General features: G+C 34.9%; 1 protein-coding gene, 4 long non-coding RNA genes and 1 pseudogene across 8 annotated transcripts in view; 4 read left to right on the top strand and 2 right to left on the bottom strand.

Moving 5' to 3' along the window:
* Positions 1-8,959: 8,959 nt before the first annotated feature.
* Positions 8,960-14,850, bottom strand: LOC124443149. The gene is made up of 3 exons (XR_006947523.1): positions 14,840-14,850; positions 9,110-9,178; positions 8,960-9,025 (listed from the first exon to the last, which is right to left on the bottom strand). It is a non-coding gene; the product is annotated as an uncharacterized LOC124443149 (long non-coding RNA).
* LOC124443129 lies at positions 10,156-14,803 on the bottom strand (annotated as a pseudogene).
* LOC124443150 lies at positions 11,900-12,963 on the top strand. Its single transcript, XR_006947524.1, has 2 exons — positions 11,900-12,033; positions 12,368-12,963. It is a non-coding gene; the product is annotated as an uncharacterized LOC124443150 (long non-coding RNA).
* Positions 14,851-15,934: 1,084 nt separating the features above from the next.
* LOC124443151 overlaps positions 15,935-23,304 on the top strand; it is a 21,442-nt gene continuing 14,072 nt past the window's right edge. The window contains exons 1-2 of the long non-coding RNA XR_006947525.1: positions 15,935-16,372; positions 23,137-23,142. This is a non-coding gene — a long non-coding RNA (uncharacterized LOC124443151). The remainder of the gene's footprint in view (positions 16,373-23,136; positions 23,143-23,304) is intronic.
* Positions 18,921-20,946, top strand: LOC124443135 (calcium-transporting ATPase type 2C member 1-like). 4 transcript variants are annotated; one of them, XM_046993669.1, is made up of 5 exons: positions 18,922-19,361; positions 19,891-19,999; positions 20,123-20,282; positions 20,596-20,654; positions 20,798-20,946. In XM_046993669.1, exons 1-4 carry the CDS (start codon positions 19,318-19,320, stop codon positions 20,613-20,615), a joined length of 333 nt encoding a protein of 110 aa, XP_046849625.1. In that variant the 5' UTR covers positions 18,922-19,317; the 3' UTR covers positions 20,616-20,654; positions 20,798-20,946. The 4 variants fall into 4 exon arrangements, with proteins under 4 accessions (XP_046849623.1, XP_046849625.1, XP_046849626.1 ...); XM_046993670.1 differs by lacking the exon at positions 20,596-20,654 and having other exon boundaries at positions 20,767-20,946; XM_046993668.1 differs by lacking the exon at positions 20,596-20,654 and having other exon boundaries at positions 18,924-19,361.
* LOC124443154 lies at positions 21,218-21,757 on the top strand. The gene is made up of 2 exons (XR_006947528.1): positions 21,218-21,294; positions 21,366-21,757. It is a non-coding gene; the product is annotated as an uncharacterized LOC124443154 (long non-coding RNA).

The following is a 23,304-nucleotide window of genomic DNA, read 5'->3' as shown; positions in this document are numbered from 1 at the left end:
TTTATAGTGTTAATAACTCTCATCTGTATATCGTAACTTTGCTATAATTCTATGGATAAATTATGTTTTTATATATAACAGATTATTGATGATCCTACTTCACCTGAAGGTGTTCAGCAAAAACGACGTATGAAGTTACTGTCGTTAATTAACAATATAGCCCTTGATAAAGGGTTGGATGGTCAAAATTATAAATGTCATGGTTGTTCCAGACCAATTGGAATGAGTATGATCAATAAATTCTGGACTTGTTATTTGCTAATAACTCAAATATATTTATTTTCAAATTTCTTAGCTTAATAAATGTTATCTTTGTAGAAACTATTATAACAAAGTACATAATCCCTTTTTTCCGTGAAGCCCATGGATGCGTTCGTTCATGATGAAAGAGTCATATTGTATAAGGAGGCTCTCGTTCATCACGAGAGTTATGAGAAAGTTACGTTGTAAAAGGTTTTAAGTAAAAACGTATAAACATGCTTAGTGTTTGTTTATGTTAAAGTTCAAAAAGGCAGAAATTTTTGAACCTTTGAAGTATCCTTGGAGTTCTAGTTTTTTATGAGAAGAACTCTTCTAAAGAAAAAGATAAATTTTGAAAACCAAAGAATCCCGTTTTCGGTCCATGCCTCCCGATACCCCGAGATAGTTGAGAACTAGAGCGTCGCATGTTAACTAAGGGAACCACATAATCCTTGTTTGTTTTCCATGAAACATATGGATGGTTTGCTCGTGATACATGAGAAACAGTAAATGGGAGAGTTAAATCAGAAAGATATAAACCGATAAAATTGGTATAAACATGTTTAGGTTGTCTTTAATTATAAGTGTCAGAAAAAGACAGGGTCATAAGAAGTTAATTGAAACATTGCTTGGTTTGTTTTATGAGAAGAAAACAAAAGATAAAATTCGAAAGCAAAAACCCCGCTTTCGGTCCATGCTTCCCGATACCTTCTTAAGCGCAAGGCACTAGAACGCCGCATGTTAACGTTTCGGTAGGAGATTTCGGCCCCTCCACGCTATCCTACTTGGGAGATGCCAATATCAAGCTTCCGCCCATCAGACCCTGAGATCACCTGCGATAGGCTTTGCTCAGGGTACGCAGGGAGAGCGGTCGCCACCGAAGTGAGGGCCCTAAGCCACTGCATACTATATCGCACCCAGCTTCCACTGCTAGTTGACATCTACTATATGAAGTTTTAGCTTTATATATACCAAAATTATATATATATACCAAAATTTAAAGGCGTACGAAAGTTGTGGGATGATTGTTATCGTTACTGCGCATGCGCAGATAATTTGTCTTAAAACGTGTGACTGAGCGAGATAATTACTCCAATATCGGTACTAGTACATTCTGGTGGTTGTTACCATGAGCTTGGAGAGTTTGTGGAGTTGACAACGCATGCTCAGATTCTCAATTATTTTGTGACAGAGCGAGCTCTGAAATTGGTGCTTGTAGATGCGCTGAGCAAGTTTTCCATCTTATATTTTTGGCATGCTCTTTGTCTACTTAAGCTTGTTTTTACAAATGCATGTGAAACTCGTCAACACTTTTTTACGGCACTCGTAATATCGTGACAACGTTAGAAATGTTTTTTATTTTTCTCTACAACTTTATACCTGCATATTGCATGTCATATCCAAGCTTTCCTTTAATTTGCTGGGAAATGGTTTTTATTCACTCTTACATCTTCTGCCTTTATAATTAGTCGATTTGTATTTCTAAACTAATATTTACAAATGCCCCAAGAGAATCTTTTTATTATATTGGCTCTCTTCTACAAATACAATACCATGTCCGACTATTTGCTTGCACGAATTTTGTAATTTGATCACGTTTTTTTGACACGTGTGTTTACCATGGGAAAGATGGATTGCTTAAATGTACCTAGTTGTTTAGACTAGTTGGATCCATAGTTATCCTGTAATGTATACTCTTGTGAAACACCAATGAGCATACGTAGTGTGTCTTCTATAACCTCTATTCTTGTTCTCCACTTCATCATCTATCCATATCTGTTCTTTTTTAGTTCTCAGCTCAACACAACCCTTGTCTGAAGTTCCTTAAAGCTTGATCTACCCAAGAAAGACCTCTCGTGGTATTATGTTAGGTATGGCGAGTGGTTGGTCATCGTCATTGAGCCTTGTGACACCAGTTCAGTATACGTTAATTGTCCTGAAGACGTTGAGGAGGTTGCTAGTAAAGTGTCGCCTAAACCAGAAGTTAGTTTTCATGGTATGCTAACGGATTACGCAAACGTTGTTAGGAAGAAGCTCACATCAAATGGTTATGGTCTCGTTCCATCGTCGTCTGAGGATATTTCATGTTTATCCTGTATCTTTCACCAATGCTACAAATACTTAGTTTTTATGTTTTTGAAATTGTCGTTTTATGACTATTATTTTAGAGCATAGACATTGAAGAATCTTGTGGTAGTACAAGTATTTTCAACATTTTTTTGTTGAAAAATTCTGTAGTTTCAATTCTTCGAAATTTCTCATCTCAATTTTCATTTTTACTTTAGAATCCTTTCGATACGAGAAATCGTCGGGATTTGAGGTACTTTATACGATATATTGAATTTAGATTTATAGCGTTAATAACTCTCATCTGTCCATCGTAACTTTGCTATAATTCTATGGATAAATTATGTTTTTATATATAACAGATTATTGATGATCCTACTATATCGCACCCAGCTTCCACTGCTAGTTGACATCTACTATATGAAGTTTTAGCTTTATTTATATATATACCAAAATTTAAAGGCGTACGAAAGTTGTGGGATGATTGTTATCGTTACTGCGCATGCGCAGATGATTTGTATTAAAACGTGTGACTGAGCGAGCTAATTACTCCAACATCGGTACTAGTACATCCAGTTGGTCGTTACCATGAGCTTGGAGAGTTTGTGGAGTTTTTGGAGAGTTGCTTCGAAATTTCTCATCTTAATTTTCATCTTTACTTTAGAATCCTTTCGATACGAGAAATCGTCGGGATTTGAGGTACTTTATATGATATATTGAATTTAAGTTTTATAGCGTTAATAACTCTCATCTGTCCATCGTAACTTTGCTATATATCTATGGATAAATTATGTTTTTATATATAACAGATTATTGATGATCCTACTTCACCTGAAGGTGTTCAGCAAGAACGACGTATGAAGTTACTGTCGTTAATTAACAATATAGCCCTTGATAAAGGATTGGATGGTCAAAATTATAAATGTCATGGTTCTTCCAGACCAATTGGAATGAGTATGATCAATGAATTCTCGACTTGTTATTTGCTAATAACTCAAATATATTTATTTTCAAATTTCTTAGCATAATAAATGTTATCTTTGTAGAAACTATTATAACAAAGTACATAATCCCTTTATTCCGTGAAGCCCATGGATGCGTTCGTTCATGATGAAAGAGTCATATTGTATAAGGAGGCTCTCGTTCATCACGGGATAGTTATGAGAAAGTTACGTTGTAAAAGGTACTAAGTAAAAAACGTATAAACATGCTTAGTGTTTGTTTAAGTTAAAGTTCAAAAAGGGAGAAATTTTTTCAACCTTTGAAGTATCCTTGGACGTTCTAGTTTTTTTTATGAGAAGAATTCTTGTAAAGAAAAAGATAAATTTTGAAAACCAAAGAATCCCGTTTTTGGTCGATGCCTCCTGATACCCCGAGATAGTTGAGCACTAGAGCGTCGCATGTTAACTAAGGGAACCACATAATCCTTGTTTGTTTTCCATGAAACATATAGATGGTTTGCTCGTGATACATGAGAAACAGTAAATGGGAGAGTTAAATCAGAAAGATATAAACCGATAAAATTCTTGTAAAACTTGTTTAAGGTTGTCTTTAATTATAAGTGTCAGAAAAAGACAGGGTCATAAGAAATTAATTGAAACATTGCTTGGTTTGTTTTATGAGAAGAAAACAAAAAGATAAAATTCAACAGAAAACCCGTTTCGGTCCATGCTTCCCATACTTTCATAAGCGCAAGGCACTAGAACGCCGCATGTTAACGTTTCGGTAGGAGATTTCGGCCCCTCCACGCTATCCTACTTGGGAGATGCCAATAGCAAGCTTCCGTCCATCAGAGCCTGAGATCACCTGCGATAGGCTTTGCTCAGTGTACGCTGGGAGAGAAGGGTCGCCACCGAAGTGAGGGCCCCTAAGATACTGTATAATATATCGCACCTAGTTCCACTGCTAGTTGACATCTACTATATGAAGTTTTAGCTTTATATATATATACCAAAATTTAAAGGCGTACGAAACTTGTGGGATGATTGTTATCGTTACTGCGCATGACTAGATGATTTCTTTGATAATTTGCGACTAAGTGAGTTAATTGACACAAATGTAGTGCAAGTACATATAGTTGTCGTTGTCATGACTATGAACAATTACTCGAGTGGAGTGCGCATGATCGGTCGCATGCGCAGACGAGTTCTATATTAAATTGTTACTAAGCATGCTATTTACTTTAAAATTGGTGCTAGTAGATGCAGTTGGTCGTTGCCATGACCATGAACTTGGGTTACTGGTAAAGTTTGGTCAACTGGATGTACTAGTATTGATTTTGGAGTAATTAGCTCGCTCAGTCACACGTTTTAAGACAAATCATCTGCGCATGCGCGGTAACGATAACAATCATCCCACAACTTTCGTACGCCTTTAAATTTTGGTATATATACATAAAGCTAAAACTTCATATAGTAGATGTCAACTAGCAGGAAGCTGTGCGATATAGTATGCAGTGGCTTAGGGGCCCTCACTTCGGTGGCGACCGATTCCTGCGTACCCTGAGCAAAATCTATCGCAGGTGATCTCAGGGTCTGATGGGCGGAAGCTTGCTATTGCATCTCCCAGTAGGTGGAGGGGCCGAATCTCCTACCGAAACGTTAACATGCGGCGTTTCCTGCCTTGCGCTCAAGAAGGTATCGGGAGGCATGGACAGAAAACGGGGTTTTTGCTTTCGAATTTTATTTTGTTTTCTCATAAAGCAAACCAAGTAATGTTTCAATTTTCTTATGACCCTGTCTGACACTTACATAAAGACAACCTTAGACAAGTTTTATATCAATTTTATCGGTTTATATCTTTCTGATTAACTCTCTCATTTACTGTTTCTCATGTATCACGAGCAAACCATCCATATGTTTCATGGAAAACAAACAATGATTATGTGGTTCCCTTAGTTAACATGCGACTCTCTAGTGATCAACTATCTATGGGTATCGGGAGGCATGGACCGAAAACGGGATTCTTTGATTTTCAAAATTTGTCTTTTTTACAAGAACTTTCTCATAAAAACTAGAACGTCCAAGGATACTTCAAAGGTTCAAACAACTTTGCCTTTTGAACTATAAGTTAAACAAACACTAAGCATGTTTATATGTTTTTACTTAGTACCTTTACAACGTATTTTCTCATAACTCTCTGATGAACGAGAGCCTCCTTATACAATATGACTCTTTCATCATGAACGAACGCATCCATGGGCTTCACGGAAAAGGGATTATGTACTTTGTTATAATAGTTTCTACAAAGATAACATTTATTAAGCTAAGAAATTTGAAAATAAATATATTTGAGTTATTAGCAAATAACAAGTCGAGAATTCATTGATCATACTCATTCCATTGGTCTGAAACAACCATGACATTAATAATTTCGACAATCAAACCCTTTATGAAGGGTTATATTATAAATTAACGACAGTAACTTCATACGTCGTTCTTGCTGAACACCTTCAGGTGAAGTAGGATCATCAATAATCTGTTATATATAAAACATAATTTATCCATAGAATTATAGCAAAGTTACGATGAACAGATGATTATTAACGCTATAAAACTTAAATTAAATATATCGTATAAAGTACCTCAAATCCGACGATATCTCGTATCGAAAGGATTCTAAAGTAAAGGTGGAAATTAAGATGAGAAAATTGAAACTAGAGAATTTTTCAACAAAAATGTTGAAAATACCTCTACTACCACAAGATTCTTCAACATCTATGCTCTAAAATAATAGTCATAAAAACGACAATTTCAAAAAGCATAAAAAACTCAATATTTGTAACTTTAGTGAAAGATACAGGATGAACATAAAACCTTCTCAGAATACGATGGAACGAGACCATAACCATTTGATGTGAACTTATTCCTAACAACGTTTCCGTAATCCGTTAGCATACCATGAAAACTAACTTCTGGTTTAGGCGACGCTTTACTAGCAACCTCCTCAACGTCTTCAGGACAATTAACGTATACTGAACTGGTGTCACAAGGCTCAATGACGACGACCAACCACTTGCCATACCTAACATGTTACCACCAGAGATCATAGATCTTTCTTGGGTAGATGAAGGTTTTAGGAACTTCAGACAAGGGTTGTGTTGAGCTGAGAACTTATTCCTAAAAACGTTTGCGTAATCCGTTAGCATACCATGAAAACTAACTTCTGGTTAAGGCGACGCTTTACTAGCAACCTCCTCAACGTCTTCAGGACAATTAACGTATACTGAACTGGTGTCACAAGGCTCAATGACGATGACCAACCACTAGCCATACCTAACATGTTACCACCAGAGATCTTTCTTGGGTAGATCAAGGTTTTAGGAACTTCAGACAAGGGTTGTGTTGAGCTGAGAAATAAACAAGAACAAATATGGATAGATGATGAAGTGGAGAACAAGAATAGAGGTTATAGAAGACACACTACGTATGCTCATTGGTGTTTCACAAGAGTTTACATTACAGGATAACTATGGATCCAAGTAGTCTAAACAACTAGGTACGTTTCAGCAATCCATCTTTCCCATGGTAAACACACGAGTTATTAACGCTATAAAACTTAAATTCAATATATCGTATAAAGTACCTCAAATCCCGACGATTTCTCGTATCGAAAGGATTCTAAAGTAAAGGTGACATTTAAGATGAGAAATTTCGAAGAATTGAAACTAGAGAATTTTTCAACAAAAAAATGTTGAAAATACCTGTACTACCACACGATTTTTCAATGTCTATGCTCTAAAATAATAGTCATAAAAACGACAATTTCAAAAAGCATAAAAAAACTAAGTATTTGTAACATTGGTGAAAGATACAGGATGAACATGAAACCTTCTCATAATATGATGGAACGAGACCATAACCATTTTATGTGAACTTATTCCTAACAACGTTTGCGTAATCCGTTAGCATACCATGAAAACTAACTTCTGGTTAAGGCGACGCTTTATTAGCAACCTCCTCAACGTCTTCAGGACAATTAACGTATACTGAACTGTTGTCACAAGGCTCAATGACGATGACCAACCACTAGCCATACCTAACATGTTACCACCAGAGATCAGAGATCTTTCTTGGTAGATGAAGGTTTAGGAACTTCAGACAAGGGTTGTGTTGAGCTGAGAACTTATTCCTAACAACGTTTGCGTAATCCGTTAGCATACCATGAAAACTAACTTCTGGTTAAGGCGACGCTTTACTAGCAACATTCTCAACGTCTTCAGGACAATTAACGTATACTGAACTGTTGTCACAAGGCTCAATGACGATGACCAACCACTAGCCATACCTAACATGTTACCACCAGAGATCAGAGATCTTTCTTGGGTAGATGAAGGTTTAGGAACTTAAGACAAGGGTTGTGTTGAGCTGAGAACTAAACAGAACAAATATGGATAGATGATGAAGTGGAGAACAAGAATAGAGGTTATAGAAGACACACTACGTATGCTCATTGGTGCTTCACAAGAGTATACATTACAGGATAACTATGGATCCAAGTAGTCTAAACAACTAGGTACGTTTAAGCAATCCATCTTTCCCATGGTAAACACACGTGTCAAAAAAACGTGATCAAATTAAAAAATTCGTGCAATCAAATAGTCGGACATGGTATTGTATTTGTAGAAGAGCTAATAAAATAAAAAGATTCTCTTGGGGCATTTGTAAATATTAGTTTAGAAATACAGATCGACTAATTATAAAGGCAGAAGATGTAAGAGTGAATAAAAACCATTTCCCGTCAAATCAAAGGAAAGCTTGGATATGACATGCAATATGCAGGTATAAAGTTGTAGAAAAATAAAAACATTTTTAACGTTGTCACGGATATTACGAATGCCGTAACAAAGTGTTGACGAGTTTCACATGCATTTGTAAAAACATGTTTCACATGCATATGGAGGATAAAGTTTTTAGATAACATGGTTAAATAACATTAGCGAAACTTTCAATAAAAGATCACTCCTGACAAATCATAAGACTGGAGCATATTGCGACTCAAGTTTCAACATTCGATCACTCCTGATGAAGACACTACGCTAGAGTATATGTAAACTTATCTTTCAACAACATATCGTTCATGCTCAAGATATTAGACTGAGGTACGACAATCTCTAATGTCATATAAATCTCGATAAAAAATCTGGTCCCCGGAGTTGACATGCTATCAGATAGGCAACAAACAAAGATGAGATAGCAGTACAAACCTGTATTATCGTAGCAGAGCTTCAAATCTTTAACAAGATGATTATAGATGTATAACATGAAAATAGCGATCAATATTAGTAAAGTTGGCTTAAGGATGTAATTTAATGTAAACATACGTTGAAATTAAACAGTTACAATTAACTATATCGTATAAATATCCTTCCCTATTTAAAATAATCTACACATTATCCTCAATAACGAACTATACACATTGCTGCCTTTGACCTCGGGTGTGTTGGGGAAACGTCATGTAAGGAGTCTCAAAGTACCAATATAAATTAGCAAACTTTGTGATCTATCTTACCAAATTAAATTGAGCAATAAAAAATCTTAATCTTCAACAAAGCATATCCAAAGATTTTATGAATGTATAAAAGTATACAATCGTTAAAAGATCACGCTTGCACGCTTTTTTCTTCACCAACTGAACAAAGATTCTCTTTTTCTTTGAACTGCTTGTCAACAATCATTGAAAGATTATTCAAAAACTCTTCTGAGGTTATCGTTTGTGCCTATTACGTAGGTTTGAGGGACAATATAAGTACATGCATGTACAACAAAGAACACGGGTGAAGGCTTTAATTCGTATTACTTACTTTCGAATACAGCGCATGTGCAAGGAATGGTAGTTTACGAAGAGTTCGACCACTTAGTTGATAACTTTTCTAAACAAGAAAATGAGAGAAATACTTCGTAGGTTTATCACAGTGAGACGCTTGACTGCTCCTTGCAAGTTCAAAGGAGAAGGGCCTCCCAAAGAAACCTAACCAAAAGTCAACCAATATTCGTGATTATTTGAGAGTGGTCCATTACTTGATAACTACTGACTACGATAACAAAGAAAAATCTTTACGCCTTAAATGTAGATGTAATACAAAGTTAAATTTTATTTATGTTGCAAGTATTAAGACGGTATATTTTAAACCTCAGTCCTAAATTATTTGAGAACTCATCTGAACATGCACAAACAACTCAACAAACTGTTCGAGTTTACAATCATGGCAATGACAAACAGAACAAGCTTGCATCCTTCTGTGGTTCACTTGGTCACATATTGGGAAATCATTAATTTCAATCATAATGAGAAATTTAGTCATTTAACAAATTTTTCATATTCATAGTGATGGCAACAACAAGCTGGACCTATTTTCATCACTTTCTGAGTAATTAATCGCTTGGTCACAAAAATATAAGAAGATCATCTAAGCATGCGCAGTACGCAGGCATGCAGCGCTCAAGCATGCAAAGTCCACTTGACCAATTGTCCGAGTTGATAGTCATGGAAACGACCAACTACATTTACTAGCATCAATTAGGGAGTATATAACTTGCTTATTAACAAACTATTAAAGATATCAACTGAGCATGCGCAGCTAAATTGATTGGCTGCCAATGTTCATGGTCATGGCGACGACCAATTGCATCTACTAGCCCCTATTTTGAAGTAAATAGCATGTTTAGTAACAATTTAATGGAGAAATCATCTGCGCATGCGCTCGAGCATTCCCAGCCCACTCGACTAATTGTTTATAGTCATGGCAACGACTAACTAGATGTACTTGCACTACATCTGTGGCAATTATCCCTTAATCGCAAATTATCAAAGAAATTATCTGGGCAAGCGCAGATATGATACTGGTGATATGATACTGGTCTGTGATGAAACGGTGAACATTAATTTTGATTATTAAAAAATTATCTACAATGCAATCGTTTGCAATCAATTTCTATATAGCTGCACACATCTCTATTTAAGCAACATGTTTGTATAACTTGCACAAACGACTATATTGTGGTATGGAAATAAAGCAGTAGACGTAAAGGTACAAAGTACTGAGAAGAGGGGATATACTTCACGAGGCAAATTGTTGTTTTATATTGTATATGATGATAGGTTGCGGTAAGCCATTTCGGCGTTCCTTTTGGCCAGAAAACATAATTGACCGGCAGCCATTTCGTTGATCACGTGCACAAGAAGACATAAGTTACATACAAACAAATGGTAAATTTTGTAAATAGCTTTGGCTGATGGCGGACCAATATACTGTTTGATGTCGGCTCTGTGGGCGAACAAATAGCGAAGTTAGATGAGAAAGTGAATTAAAAAACTTTCGAGTCACAAACATATTTTCAATCTGTCCACGAACGCAACGTCTATGGCTCTAGTTATGTTCGATGTTGTCAATATAATTACATTAGGATGTCTGAAATAAGAAGAAAACAACATTGGGGAAGACTAGGTTTAGCAAATAAACGCATAAATGTAGTTCAAATCAAGACTTCTGTAAATACGTAATTGATAGATAATAAGTATTTGACTGAGCAAAGTTGTCATCAAGCAAGTTTGTTCATGTCATATAAATATTTTCGTGCTTTTACTCCCTGTAAAAGCGACAACATTGTAGAGAAAGAAATAATACATAGTTCTAAAGATAGCAAATACCATAGTGAATGGTAAATGTAATATAATAAGTTGATAAAGACTGTTGTCTTGGCATTATAAATATCGGTAGATTGTAAATTTTCATTCAGCAGACGTTGACACCTGAGGAGTAGTCTGCCGAAATGCATCGTGTCGTTTAATTTATTGGGTTAGTGCTCTTTACTTACAACAGTTCTTGTAAGAACTATCAACTTATTATATTACTTTTACCATTTACTATGGTATTTGCTATCTTTAGAACTATTTTCTACTCTCTATTTTATTAAATAATACATAACGCAACAACCCTGCCGGCTGGCCTCGCCGTTCATATAACCGAATACAATCTCTTAGTTCACTAAAAAATCCATGAGAACGCAATGTTCGCCGAAATGCATATTCTGCTTATATTTTGCATTTACAGTTTTATATGGTCAATTTGAGTGAGAAATGCATTCACAACACGAATGGCATCTGAAGGTTCTTGTCCGTTCAACGCAGATTTTCTTGCCGATGTTAAACTTTCAACCTTCAGAAGTAAAAGATATGGATAGCAAAGGTATTTTCCTTAAACATTACCGACAAGCGTACATGTGCTTCGGGTATTTTGTGAAACAAGAAACACAAATAGTAAATGATTTCTCATCTATCTGACCATGAGCATTAAGAAAGAAATGTTTAAGCAAAGTTTACCTCGTCGATAAGAACGCAAACTAAAGTTTATTTGTCGTCAATCCACTCTGTTTTTAGGGAAAGATAATGTCAATGTACATTTTAAATTACAGATGCTATTTTCAATTGGATATGATCATTTTGTGATACGGAATTAGATTTATTAACTTTAACGACATCTCAATCCCAGGTATATAAATGTCAGTTTTCCGAACTGATATTTTGATGTGAGCCGTGCATTTTATATTGACAGGGGGTGACGACAAAGGTTTCACGGAAAATTTATGCAATGTAATTTTTGGTTCCAGAGGATTTTCGCACTCGGTGATGTTGCTTTGAGCTATTCAAAATGATGCCTACCTCGGAAAATAAACTGTGAATGTTTATTTCAATAAGCTGGCCATAGTTAAATCTAAGGATTCAAAAGTAGAAACACACTTTAATTTATAGTTCATAATCCTTAGGTAGACGACAATTTCATTAAAACAAAGTAAAGATAATGCCAAAAGAACATCTTGTAAACTTAAATAAAGTTACAAAGCAAAACAATTGAAAGTGTAATATTTACATTTTAATCGTCTTGTTTTCTAAATTTGATGTTGAGTTTACAACATGTCCTTTTTCGGATTATACTTTGTATTTATAATTCACGACATAACAATAAAATTACGTGGCAATATTAGTTGCAGTACACACATGGATAGTAATGGATTGCGATTTACGTAACATCAAAATAAAATGTAGTGTTTTTACCTTTTAGAAAGTCGTATGGATAATTTTTGAGCAAGCGCCTTGCATAAGGATGTTTCACCAGTACCGGTTGGCTCTGTGAAAGTTTTAAAGAAAAGCTCAACTCATTCTTCTGGATATTTGCAGTAGATCACGTGAAGACAAACATGATGTACTATGAGTGGTAAATGCTGGTGTTTGATTGGCTTCGTTGTTTGTTTTCGAGTGACGTCACAGCGGTACACAAACATGGTAGCCTTGACGTCATTTAATAGTTGGCTCGTTAAAACACCATCACGTCTCTCGCGTTTCATTCTATCTGATTGTAGCTAACTTATTCTTATCAATACTTTGATATGTGATTTTTCAATCTTGAATGTTATGAGTGATAAGAGATTTACTCCGTTAAGATGAGAGTTGTTACAAAGTCAACACACGCAAAAATAGAATCTAATTTGATTCGTAAAAAGATACACGTGACGGACGATGACGCAAGGACTCACGTCTGGTTACCAAGGAAACTAACTTACCATGCAATAAGATAACTTTATTTCACGAGATGATGTTGAAATCCACGCCTCTAAAATATGATTCAAACACGTGACTAATATATACTTTGAAATGTCATTGTTTGGGAGTGATTTTAAAAAGATGGAAAAACGAACGATTTTGCAATTTGGCTTCTCTAAAAGTCTTCAGTTCAATAGTTTCATTTCACACGACAAACCTGTCGGAGAAGAGAAGTGTCGTTGCCGCATATTTTAGCAACTAAAAAATAAGATAAAATGAGATACATGAAATATCATAGTCATGGCACGACATATACTTTCGTAAATAAATTAGAACAACAAAATTTTTAACATTTTTAATCGATATAACTCGCTAGAATTGCTGAGATGTGTATTTTAATGTTTACTAAGTAAGCTTTGTCACCACTACGGTGCACAATGTCATCGCTTGCGTAAACCTTTTGAAAATATTAGAGATTAATAAGTTAGCAGATCAGTAACTCCGTTGATCAGTAACTCCGAGTACATAATGTACATTGGAAAATAGGAGAAATTAGGAAAATCCTTAAAAAATCTATTTGACGTTTTGACAGCTAACTGTTTAAACGTTAACTTATTTCGGCGCTAAAGACGTCCTTAACAAGCTACAATTTAAACTTCGCTCACGAGAGAAATCATTAAATGTTCATTATGAAGAACAACCTGATTTTTCACATCCGAGTCAAAGAGCAAGCTTTCCCACAAGCCCTGAAAATCCTCTAAAATGATGAATTAATTGTATTAGTTGCTAATACTTATAACTCGTGAAAGCAAAAGACCTGGGACTGAAGTGAGTTGACCACCTGCAGGCAAAATTTACCCACCTGTAGGCAAAAGCCAGTTGTCTGGAGCAGATATATCATCCTCAAGTTCTTCATATCCATGCCCCCCATCATGAAGTTGATAGACATGATACTTTAGCATAACTTTTTCAAATCAATTATCTGTTAAAAGAATTATGAAGGTTTGACAGAAATATGTACTTCATGTAAATCTTCATTATCAAACTAAGTCAATCCTCTAAGAGTTCTTGCATTTTCTTTTCCGTGGGGTTCAACAAAAAGGGATGTGTGACATACCAGGGGGGTGTGAACAACCTACTCTCACACATGCGAAAGTAAATATTGTCTGATCATAGGGTCAATAACCTTGCCATATGTTGAAAAATTATCTGTGTCATACACAATAGTTATGCTCTTGACATGTTCCATTAAAAAAGGATCAACAAATTCTACGAAACATGAGTCGCCATGAATTGTTTTCATGTTGATAAGAAAGTCTTTGACAAGCTTTATAATTCTATACTCTGGGATAGTGCTAAAATAAAGTGGTAAATACTATTAAGATGTTAATGCTTATTATCAAATTGAATAAATGGTTTTGTTCACGTTTTGACAGCACAGTGGTATTTGAAGAAGTGAGTCTGTTGAAGCACAACATATGACCAGTGACGTCAATCTAGTAACATATTAAAATTATTCAAGTTTCTTTACAAAACAAAAACATGATTTGTTCATTACCTAGTTTCACCTGTAGCATGGTTTCACTAACACAGACTCACTCAACTAGATTATTACATGAAATGCAATTCAATATCCTTCTGCATACAGTCCTTTGTTCATTTTATGAACTAACCTTTCTTTGCATTCATTTACTTCGACGTTTAAGAATGGCTGACTTGGTAAAGGCAGTGCTTCAGAAAGTTCTTGAACTTTATCCATTTTAACGATATTGCTTTAGTTAGAGATGTTATACAAAAGATTATTCACAATATTGGCTGTGTAGGAAAAAACTTAAATATCTTTGCTATGTAGAAATAAAAATAAATATCGTTTCAATTTCCCGCTATGAAAGTCAAAGTCAGACTCAGGCATAACAATAACATATATATCTATTACCTTGTTTCAGCTTTCAAAAAACTTTATATGTTCTTTAAAATATTATTTGTCTTTCACTCTTTTACAACAGATATGTGGAGAGAAATATTCTTGCGGAGAACGAATGCTTGTGAGGTTTAAAATTAAAAATTGTTATGTTGTTTTCTTGGAAGACGATATATAACTTTTACATGAAGTAGTTAACATGATAACGATGGTCAAATGTGGTCTTATTTCTAAGGAAATTTCTCAGAAAAGAATGGCCTATTTGAAGGAAATTTCTGGAAATTTCTCAAAAAATTAATTGTTTGGACAAATTCTTGGGCAATTCTTAAATTTTACAAATTTATATACACGCTTTTAATCGTGCTTGTTTTACAATATTTACAGTTGAGTCATTTTGGAAAACTGTATAAAACAAGATGAAGCATATGAAGTAAGAACAGAAGACTTTGTTACAACGATTCCGTCATTGTAGCAAACATATCCTAGAGCTTAATCTGAGGGGTGATGGCTCACCTGTATCACCATAGGATGCTTCTTGACATACGGTACACTGATAATACGTCAATCATCCCCAAAATAACTGAATAAAACCAACGTAATCCCTTCTCGTATAGAACGTCCTGTTCAAATCCAGCCAATCCAACTGTCGGAACAAAGCAATAATTTTTTTCATGAACTGTTTGAATAGAATATATCTATTTTTGAATGTTGTGTCAAGTGTCAATAAAGTGTTAAAGAAAAACAATAAGCAAAAGTTGGAACATTAACATCTACGTAATCACAAGCATAAGCAACGAGCGTGCTTATGACTCTCTCGAGGGTTTACAGAAAAAAACATCAAAAATCATATTCTTCTTTTCAATATTTTATACTTCTTTCAGCTTAGGAAACAACATAAAAATAACACCACGCTTTTATGGGCAAATTTATTCCTAAAGCTCCTCCCACCCACTCAAAAGAGCGAAGTTACACCATTACACAGGCTTAAGGAAATGTGTTAGGCATTAGCTGAAAGAAGAACACAAAAGAACAAGAGAAAACGAAAGAAGATTTCCATGTCTTTCTGTGTAAACTCTGAAGAGAAAAAGAAATAAAGTTTTATCGTTTATGCTTATTCTATTCGTGTGTACCATGCATTCAATTTTGTTTTCTCATGAGACCTAAAAGACCAGGAAAACGGAAATTCTTTTGAATATTGTTTTGTTTATGCTCATGTTGATTCTAATCCTTCATTTATTCTGTCTTGTTTGACAATTAATAATCACTTTTGCTTGTGCTGTAAGACTAGTATGACCAAAGACAGCACCAAAAGCACCTTCTCGTTGTGTAACTTTGCCATTGGAAGTTGAAAAGAAGAAAATCATTTTTCTATGACAGCCACAGGCTAAGAAACTCAATTTTAAAACAAATAATTTAAAAGTGTACACGGTTAAGAATCACTGACGATAATAAGAAAAGATGGCAATGAAGTGAACGCAAGAGCCAGGGTGTCACAATAATTTATGATGCTGAACATACTAAATTATTTGATCAGAGAGCCATGTTAAAGTACTAAGAAGTAACCAAAGTGATTAGTGATTTATTAACGAACATAATAAGTTCATGGTGCGATGATTTCCGATACTGAAAAATCAATTTCATTTCTCTCGTATTCTATATTTCTAGACAACAAAGTTGACTTCAAGATGTTGCTAACGGAAGAAACAGATCATCCTTCGACCCAAAACATCCTTCTTCATTGTCCATATCAATAATTCGACCGACCAACAGAGAGCTAGCTTATGTTTGCTTATTGCCTAGTTCTGACACGTGCTTGATTTGGTAATAACTGGGGGATTTGGTAGTAAAGAGATGTGTTGTACTTGTGCAACAACTGACTGGCGCTTCTATATACCATGGAGTAATTTTGTAGATGTTAGCACAAATCAGTTAACATGCTTTAGAGCATGTTAATATAAGAGTGCTTCTTGCGCTCATATCTTGTGTAAAATTAAAACAAAATCTAATTTACATTAAATCAATCATCATGGTTGAAAAGAGAAATTGCAATACGCTGGCAGAGTATTGCAAAAATCTTTAAACTCAACATCTATGCGAAATGATTATCACGAGCCAGTCAGACTAGCCGTCTACTTTGAATATTTAATGGTTTATTTGTGCCTATGATTGCACTGTTATAATATTGAGGGATGTTATAACAGTGTCTACAAAGCAATAAAAATTTAACTTCCGGTGATGTTCTAATGTTTGGTAAATGATTTAGCCAAAATAGCTATTTTGTATGATTGTATAGAACTATTGCAATCATAAAGATAATTCCTCGGGAGAGGAAACTGTTTCAAATTTTCGAATCCAACTTGAGGGCTCGTCATGAATGCTCGTCTGTCCATTATGTTCAATGGAGATGATTGACTTCGTTTGAAAAATCTGACAGTAACTTTTGTGCCATTAAAGTAAACCTTTCCTGTAAATGTTTGCAGTTTACAGCTGTTTTCTGAAATCATCGTAAAGTACCAGTTTTGATAGAAATTTCGACAGATCGTCTGCAAACACTGGTTTTTGAAAATTTATATGCTCCTACAGTTCGTCATGATTGTATTTTAACATTATTCTTACAGTTATTCATGGCACTGAACGATGAAGATTGAGACTGCGGTATGTGTTTGTTTGTCAGTTGTTTGCTTGTTTGCTTCATCATACTGCAACTTTTTCCTCAGTATTTTTCAGATGCAGAGGTCGATAAGATCAAGAATAGCAGAACAGAGATGTAAGCATGTATTTGTTTGTATCGTTCATCAAATCTTCTTTGCTTCAATTTCTTTCAGAACCACATTGCCGTAACCTGTCATTGTCAAGCAACGCTTCTTGCAGTAAGTTAAACCAATATTTATTACTTATTTTTGGAGAAGATATTAAAATTTAAAGAAGGCATGTTTCGAGAAGACAAAATCTTCGACTTCCATTCTTCGGTGTTTGCAGATGATCATAAACATGCACAAAAACACAAAAACATGCACATAAAAGATTTTTTTACAACATTCTAACTAAACTAGAGAGTTCCCTCGCTCTCTAATTTAGTGAAGAATTTCAAAAAGAAATTCAAGTATTCCAAAAGAGACTTCTGCCACCTATTTTGAAATAACTTGCACAAAATTTCAAGCAGCGTACACTTGATATTCTCATAGAAATTTTTTTGTAATTAAAATAAGATCATACGTATGTAATATAAAATTTGACTAAATCAAAACAATTTTTCAAATGATAGCCAAGTATTCGAAACTTCGATGTAAACTAATAGAATTTGTATGAATACAATTAATAAGAACTTACTGTTTGTTCATTCTTGGAGGAAGATTGGGTGGTTGGAAATGGCATTAATTTTTTGGGAAACGGATGTTTTATATGGACCGTTTACATTCTATATAATAAGTCGTTCATGTTTTGATTGACGTTGTCAGTCAGTGAATTGTAAGTCAAGATGTATCAACTATGAAATACAACCGGAAATCCTTATATATATGTGTTTCTATGTATTGTGTTCAAGAGTAAAACAATCTTCCTAACAAGATCTTTCAGATCAATGCAAAAATATCAATAAAAAAATTTATCATTAAATATCAACGAACACCGAACTTTTCCAAGATATACAAAAATTTGGCTGTAATTATTCTTAACGTAAAACAAAATTTTCAATAGTATGTTATTTTCCGGAATTTGGATGGAATCTGTGAACTACTGAAGTGATCTGTGAACATCTCACTATTAATCATATGGACTTAAATGCGCGTATGAACTATAACACGGGTGGATTTTTCTATGGAATGATTTGATGGTCATGATTGTGATGGATTTTTCACTGACGGGGGGGAGGGCGTTTGCACTGGGTATGGGGCTTATAGGAGGAGAAGGAAAATAGTTTAGATGGTAAAGTATTTCCTATACAGTAATTGATAGCTAAATTCTTCGCAGAATTGGACGATGTATGGAAAATTTTATAGGCAATATGAATCCATGTCTATTATTTAATTATTAATATTATAAATTCTGCCTGATCGGAAGACAAATAATAGTTTATGGTAATAAGCTCTTGGAAAGGACACAGCCACCTCCCCCTCCAGGAGCGTGAAATTTATGAATAAAAATACTTACATGAAGTACCGACCGGCATGATTGTGATGTTTGCAAATGAATGCTCAAATAAATTTATGACAATTAAAATTAAAAATTTCTGTAATGTTGGCTTGTTTAAGTTGTTTTGAATTAACCTGCTGACAGAAATGTCCTCGGGATATCCGAAATGAAAACACGCTAACAGTTTCTTCTCGTCTGCGAGGCTAGCGAAAACTGTACAGTTTAAATGAATTCGAAATCTCAAACAGATAGTGAGAGTAAGACTCCGGAGATTAAAATGTTGCCGTTTATGCCATCAACTAAAGTGTCTAGCTTGTCCATCGACGATGTAGAAAGGGACTTTGTAACTCATGTATCTACTGGTTTGGACAAATCTGAAGCCGAAAGACGTGCAAGAATATATGGGTTGAACGAATTTGATGCGGGAGCTAAAGTTCCAATATGGCGAAAATATTTTGATCAGGTTGGTTGGCTATTTTTAAACTGTTAAGATTTTTCTAGTAGGAATCGAGTGGCTGCATCAGATCAATGATAAAGGCATTAGACTGGAGTGTATAAGTACTCATGTGTCAACAACAGATCACTTATGATGAGGGCACTAGACTGGAGTATATAAGAATTTAAGTTTCAACATCAGATTAATTATGGTAAAGACACTAGACTGGGGTATAAAAGGACTCAAGTTTCACCATCATATCACTTCTAATGACACCAGACTGGAGTATAAAAAGACTCGAGAATCAACGTCAGATCACTCCTGATGTACTCACTGTAGCGAAGTATATAAATTAAAGAAATTTGTATAAATTTTTAGTTCAAAGAGCTTATGATATTGCTGCTGCTTGCATCTGGAATTGTAAGCATTATAATTGGACAATATATGTCTACCATGTGCATGGACTCTTAACTTAAGAATGTCAATGTTTTGTTGTTATCAGCAGTTTATATATGTTGGATGCCTTTTCTTTGTCAAATATTCTCTGTATTTTTAGCTTTAGGAATGGTTCATTGGTAAACTTTCTTGCTAAAGAATTAGTTTGTGGGGATATTGTTGTCATAGCTACTGGTGATCGTGTACCAGCTGATATACGATTGGTTGAGGTGAGCTGTTTCTCCCTAGACTGCTTCTGAACATACATTTTGAAAACTTTACTGATTTTCCTCACTCATTCACCATATGAAGACCAGCTGTCTTCCTCACCTTGATATTTTTGTTGTGTTTAGGCCGTAGACCTTGAAATTGATGAATCAAGCTTCACTGAGGAAACTGAACCCCAGAGGAAATATACGTCATCAATACCAGAAGCCTTAGCGAACAGTAGCCTTACGGAGCAAAAAAAATGTTGCGTTTATGGGCACGTTGGTTCGCTGTGGAAATGGAAAGGTGAGTTTTTTGTAGTTGTACCAGGAAGGAAGGGCTTTAGAGGGTGTGAATTTCATTATGTCTGTGATGGACTCTTGTGTAGCCGGAGGGGGGAACTGTGCTTTTCTAAATGAAATAAAATGGTGAATGGAGGGATGGTATTTAACTTTATGAACTTTTCTGAAGTGATGTTATTGTTATGTTGGTAAAAACAGAAGTCAAGACCTTTGGGCCTTACCATTAAGACCGTCATACAATTTAAACTGTACTCTTTAAATGTATTTAGTGCTAACAACGGCATTAGACAAGGTGAAAATTTTCAAACCCTTTCTAGGTACTGAGAGCTCCACATAATTAAATATTGTTAAGTACAGGGTGATAAAGTGTGGAAATGTATGTTAAGTGTGTTATGAAGTGATTTTAATGAGCACGAAGATCTCCGCCGTTAGAAGGTTTCGCTCCAGTTTCTTTTTTTTGTTGTTACTTTATCTTTGCTTTTGTTTACGAATGAAAATTAATTGAAAATTATAATGCAGGGGATAGTAACGGGAACTGGCGACCACACGCAGTTTGGTGAAGTTTTCAAACTCATGAAAGCTGAAGAGGTTTCTTTATTGTCATCAGTTACTCTACAAATGTCTTTACGTAACGTTCACAATTCACATGCTATGTTTGTAAATTTTATACACTGTATACATGTTAATTCTATACGCGGAAAGTTTTTAATTGAAATATTTTTACATGACATGTTTCACCTGATTCTTCCCGTTTAACACAACATCTGTTTAGATAAAAAATTTTCACATGCCAGTTTTCAATGTATATTCACTTTTCGCAAATTTTGTTTCATGTCATGTTTTAGTGTTTATCATTGTAGCGTTCATATTGAATGTAAATTTTGCGAACGTCTTTTAGACTTTATTTTCATCTCTAAAAGTATTTATCTTCACGTTTCAGCCGCCATAAACTCCTCTTCAGAAAACAATGGATTCCTTGGGAAAGCAGTTGTCGTTTTATTCTTTATGTATTATTGGTAAGCGTACCACAGAGAACTTATTATATTTGAAATTATTGTATGATTATTTTGCTTGATATTTGGTACAGGATTTAGCATTGATAATCCTTCTTGGCTGGCTACAAAATCGAAAGTCTCCTTAAAGCTGAAAACGATCTCTCACACTCACAAGAGGTTACGGGAATGATTCCTAAAATTCTCAACAAAACTTTAATATTCTCAAACCCCGGAAAGTTAATGGCTTTTAGGGTTGAACTAATATTATCAGGAAGACTACCTTAGATTTCCAATATGTTTCCCACAATTCAAGCTCACCATCCAAAGCAATAGAATTTGGAAGATTATCATTAAACATGGTAGCAAATAAAGTGAACTTATCCTGCCAGCGTGCGGATCCAGACTTGGAATGAGAGAGAAAAGAAATTAATTATGATGGAATTAGATATAAACCATAGTTAACATTAGTAGAAAATTCTTCAAATCTTCTGGTTAACTCCAAATTTATATGATCGACTACAGGAATCGTGATAGATCTCTTATAGTAATATGAAGTGCAGTCAGCAGGGATGTCGCTGCGATTTATCTGACGATGAGCTCAGAATCAATAAAACGAAGCACAAGTGACATTTGTTGTTTATGAGAAATCTCGCAGGTCTCATCAGCAATGATCGCATAATACTTGCTTTTCTTAACATCAGAGAAAACTTGTTCAGTTTGTCCACAGCATCTGATTCTGAACTCATTTTGAGTGGTTTTGAAAACATAGGAAGCATTCTTAGGGTGGTCTTTTAAGTGAACCTCTAGAGTAACATCACCACCTCAAACGCGGTAGTTAAGCAACCTCACAAAATTTCCTACACCTGGACACAAGTATTTAACTATTTCAGGGTGATATTTGGAATCATCCCGATGACCGCGTAGAGGCAGATTTAATTGATCCGAAAGAATGACCGTGTCAACTACAGGAACCAGTTTACGACGATTAACTAAAATCTTATTTTTTAAATTAGAATCTAACACCATATCAATTGGTTTCATTTTACCTGAAGATTGGTAAAGAAAATCCTTAATCAAAGCATCCGAGCCATAATGCAGCCCTGATACTGCTTTTCATGGCGTTTGAAAGCTGCCTTAGCATCAGGCCAATATCTAAGTGGTTCAATAAAAAGCTTTTTGATCTTACCAAGCTTATTAGGAAATCTGTGTCCAAACAAAACACAAGGAAGACAAAATGCACCATCTAATTTGGGTGAGTAACACAACCAGGAATAATCTTGCAACCAGTCACACTGAAACCATCTACCATTAGCAGATGGAATTCATAATGAATATCTGGAATAAAAACATTTTTAATAAGCTTCTCAATTTCAGAACTGTTCATGCCTTTTACTCTTTCCCTAAAAGCAACATCAAATTCATGATCACAGGTGGAATTAGATGCCAGAGGGCACGGCTAGAAAAAGAAGAGTAAAATTTATCAATAGCATCACTTTTTGATGATGACAGGGATGATGTTGGTGTTTTAATGGACCCATCAAATTTGGTTGCACTTAAAGAGCCTTGAGGATAAAGACTTTTAGAACAAGAAGTTAAAAATGACAGTTTAAACAGAGTTGTACTTTTGTTTGGTTTAGAAGAAGGAAAAGTGCATTTTCTCTTAAGCCCTTTTGATAAGATAATAATGGAACATAATTATTGTGCTGAAATGATGAAAAGGAATCAAGTAAACCTTCATAACAAAATAAAATTCTTATATGAGCAAAATTTGTGAGTTCTGATTTCAGAGATCAGGGATCAATCCTTTGATTAAACAAAAGCTGGCATTTTTCTGAGCAGGAATCAAAATCAGGATAGTAAGAGTATATAGTTCTGGATGTTACAGAAGCTAAAGCCAATAAACAAATGAAACTGCGCCACCTATTATCTGCACAGTTTAGCAAAGCCTCCTTCCACAGCAAATTAGAAGATGCTATATTACCTGCTGCATCCATTGCCTCAAATGATACACACATAGCTAGCATACCTGAC

The sequence above is a fragment of the Xenia sp. Carnegie-2017 genome, unplaced genomic scaffold (genome assembly GCF_021976095.1).
Source record: "Xenia sp. Carnegie-2017 unplaced genomic scaffold, XeniaSp_v1 HiC_scaffold_20, whole genome shotgun sequence".
NCBI classification, from domain to species: Eukaryota; Metazoa; Cnidaria; class Anthozoa; order Malacalcyonacea; family Xeniidae; genus Xenia; species Xenia sp. Carnegie-2017.
This window is presented reverse-complemented; position numbering and strand designations above follow the sequence as displayed.

What these genes read in the sequence shown, in the direction of transcription:
- LOC124443135 (XM_046993667.1), top strand. Translation starts at nt 19,318, where the DNA reads ATGCGGGAGCTAAAGTTCCAATATGGCGAAAATATTTTGATCAG. An exon ending in GGCGAAAATATTTTGATCAG is followed by an intron (nt 19,362 to 19,890) that starts GTTGGTTGGCTA and finishes CTGTATTTTTAG; the next exon opens with CTTTAGGAATGGTTCATTGG. An exon ending in CTGATATACGATTGGTTGAG is followed by an intron (nt 20,000 to 20,122) that starts GTGAGCTGTTTC and finishes TGTTGTGTTTAG; the next exon opens with GCCGTAGACCTTGAAATTGA.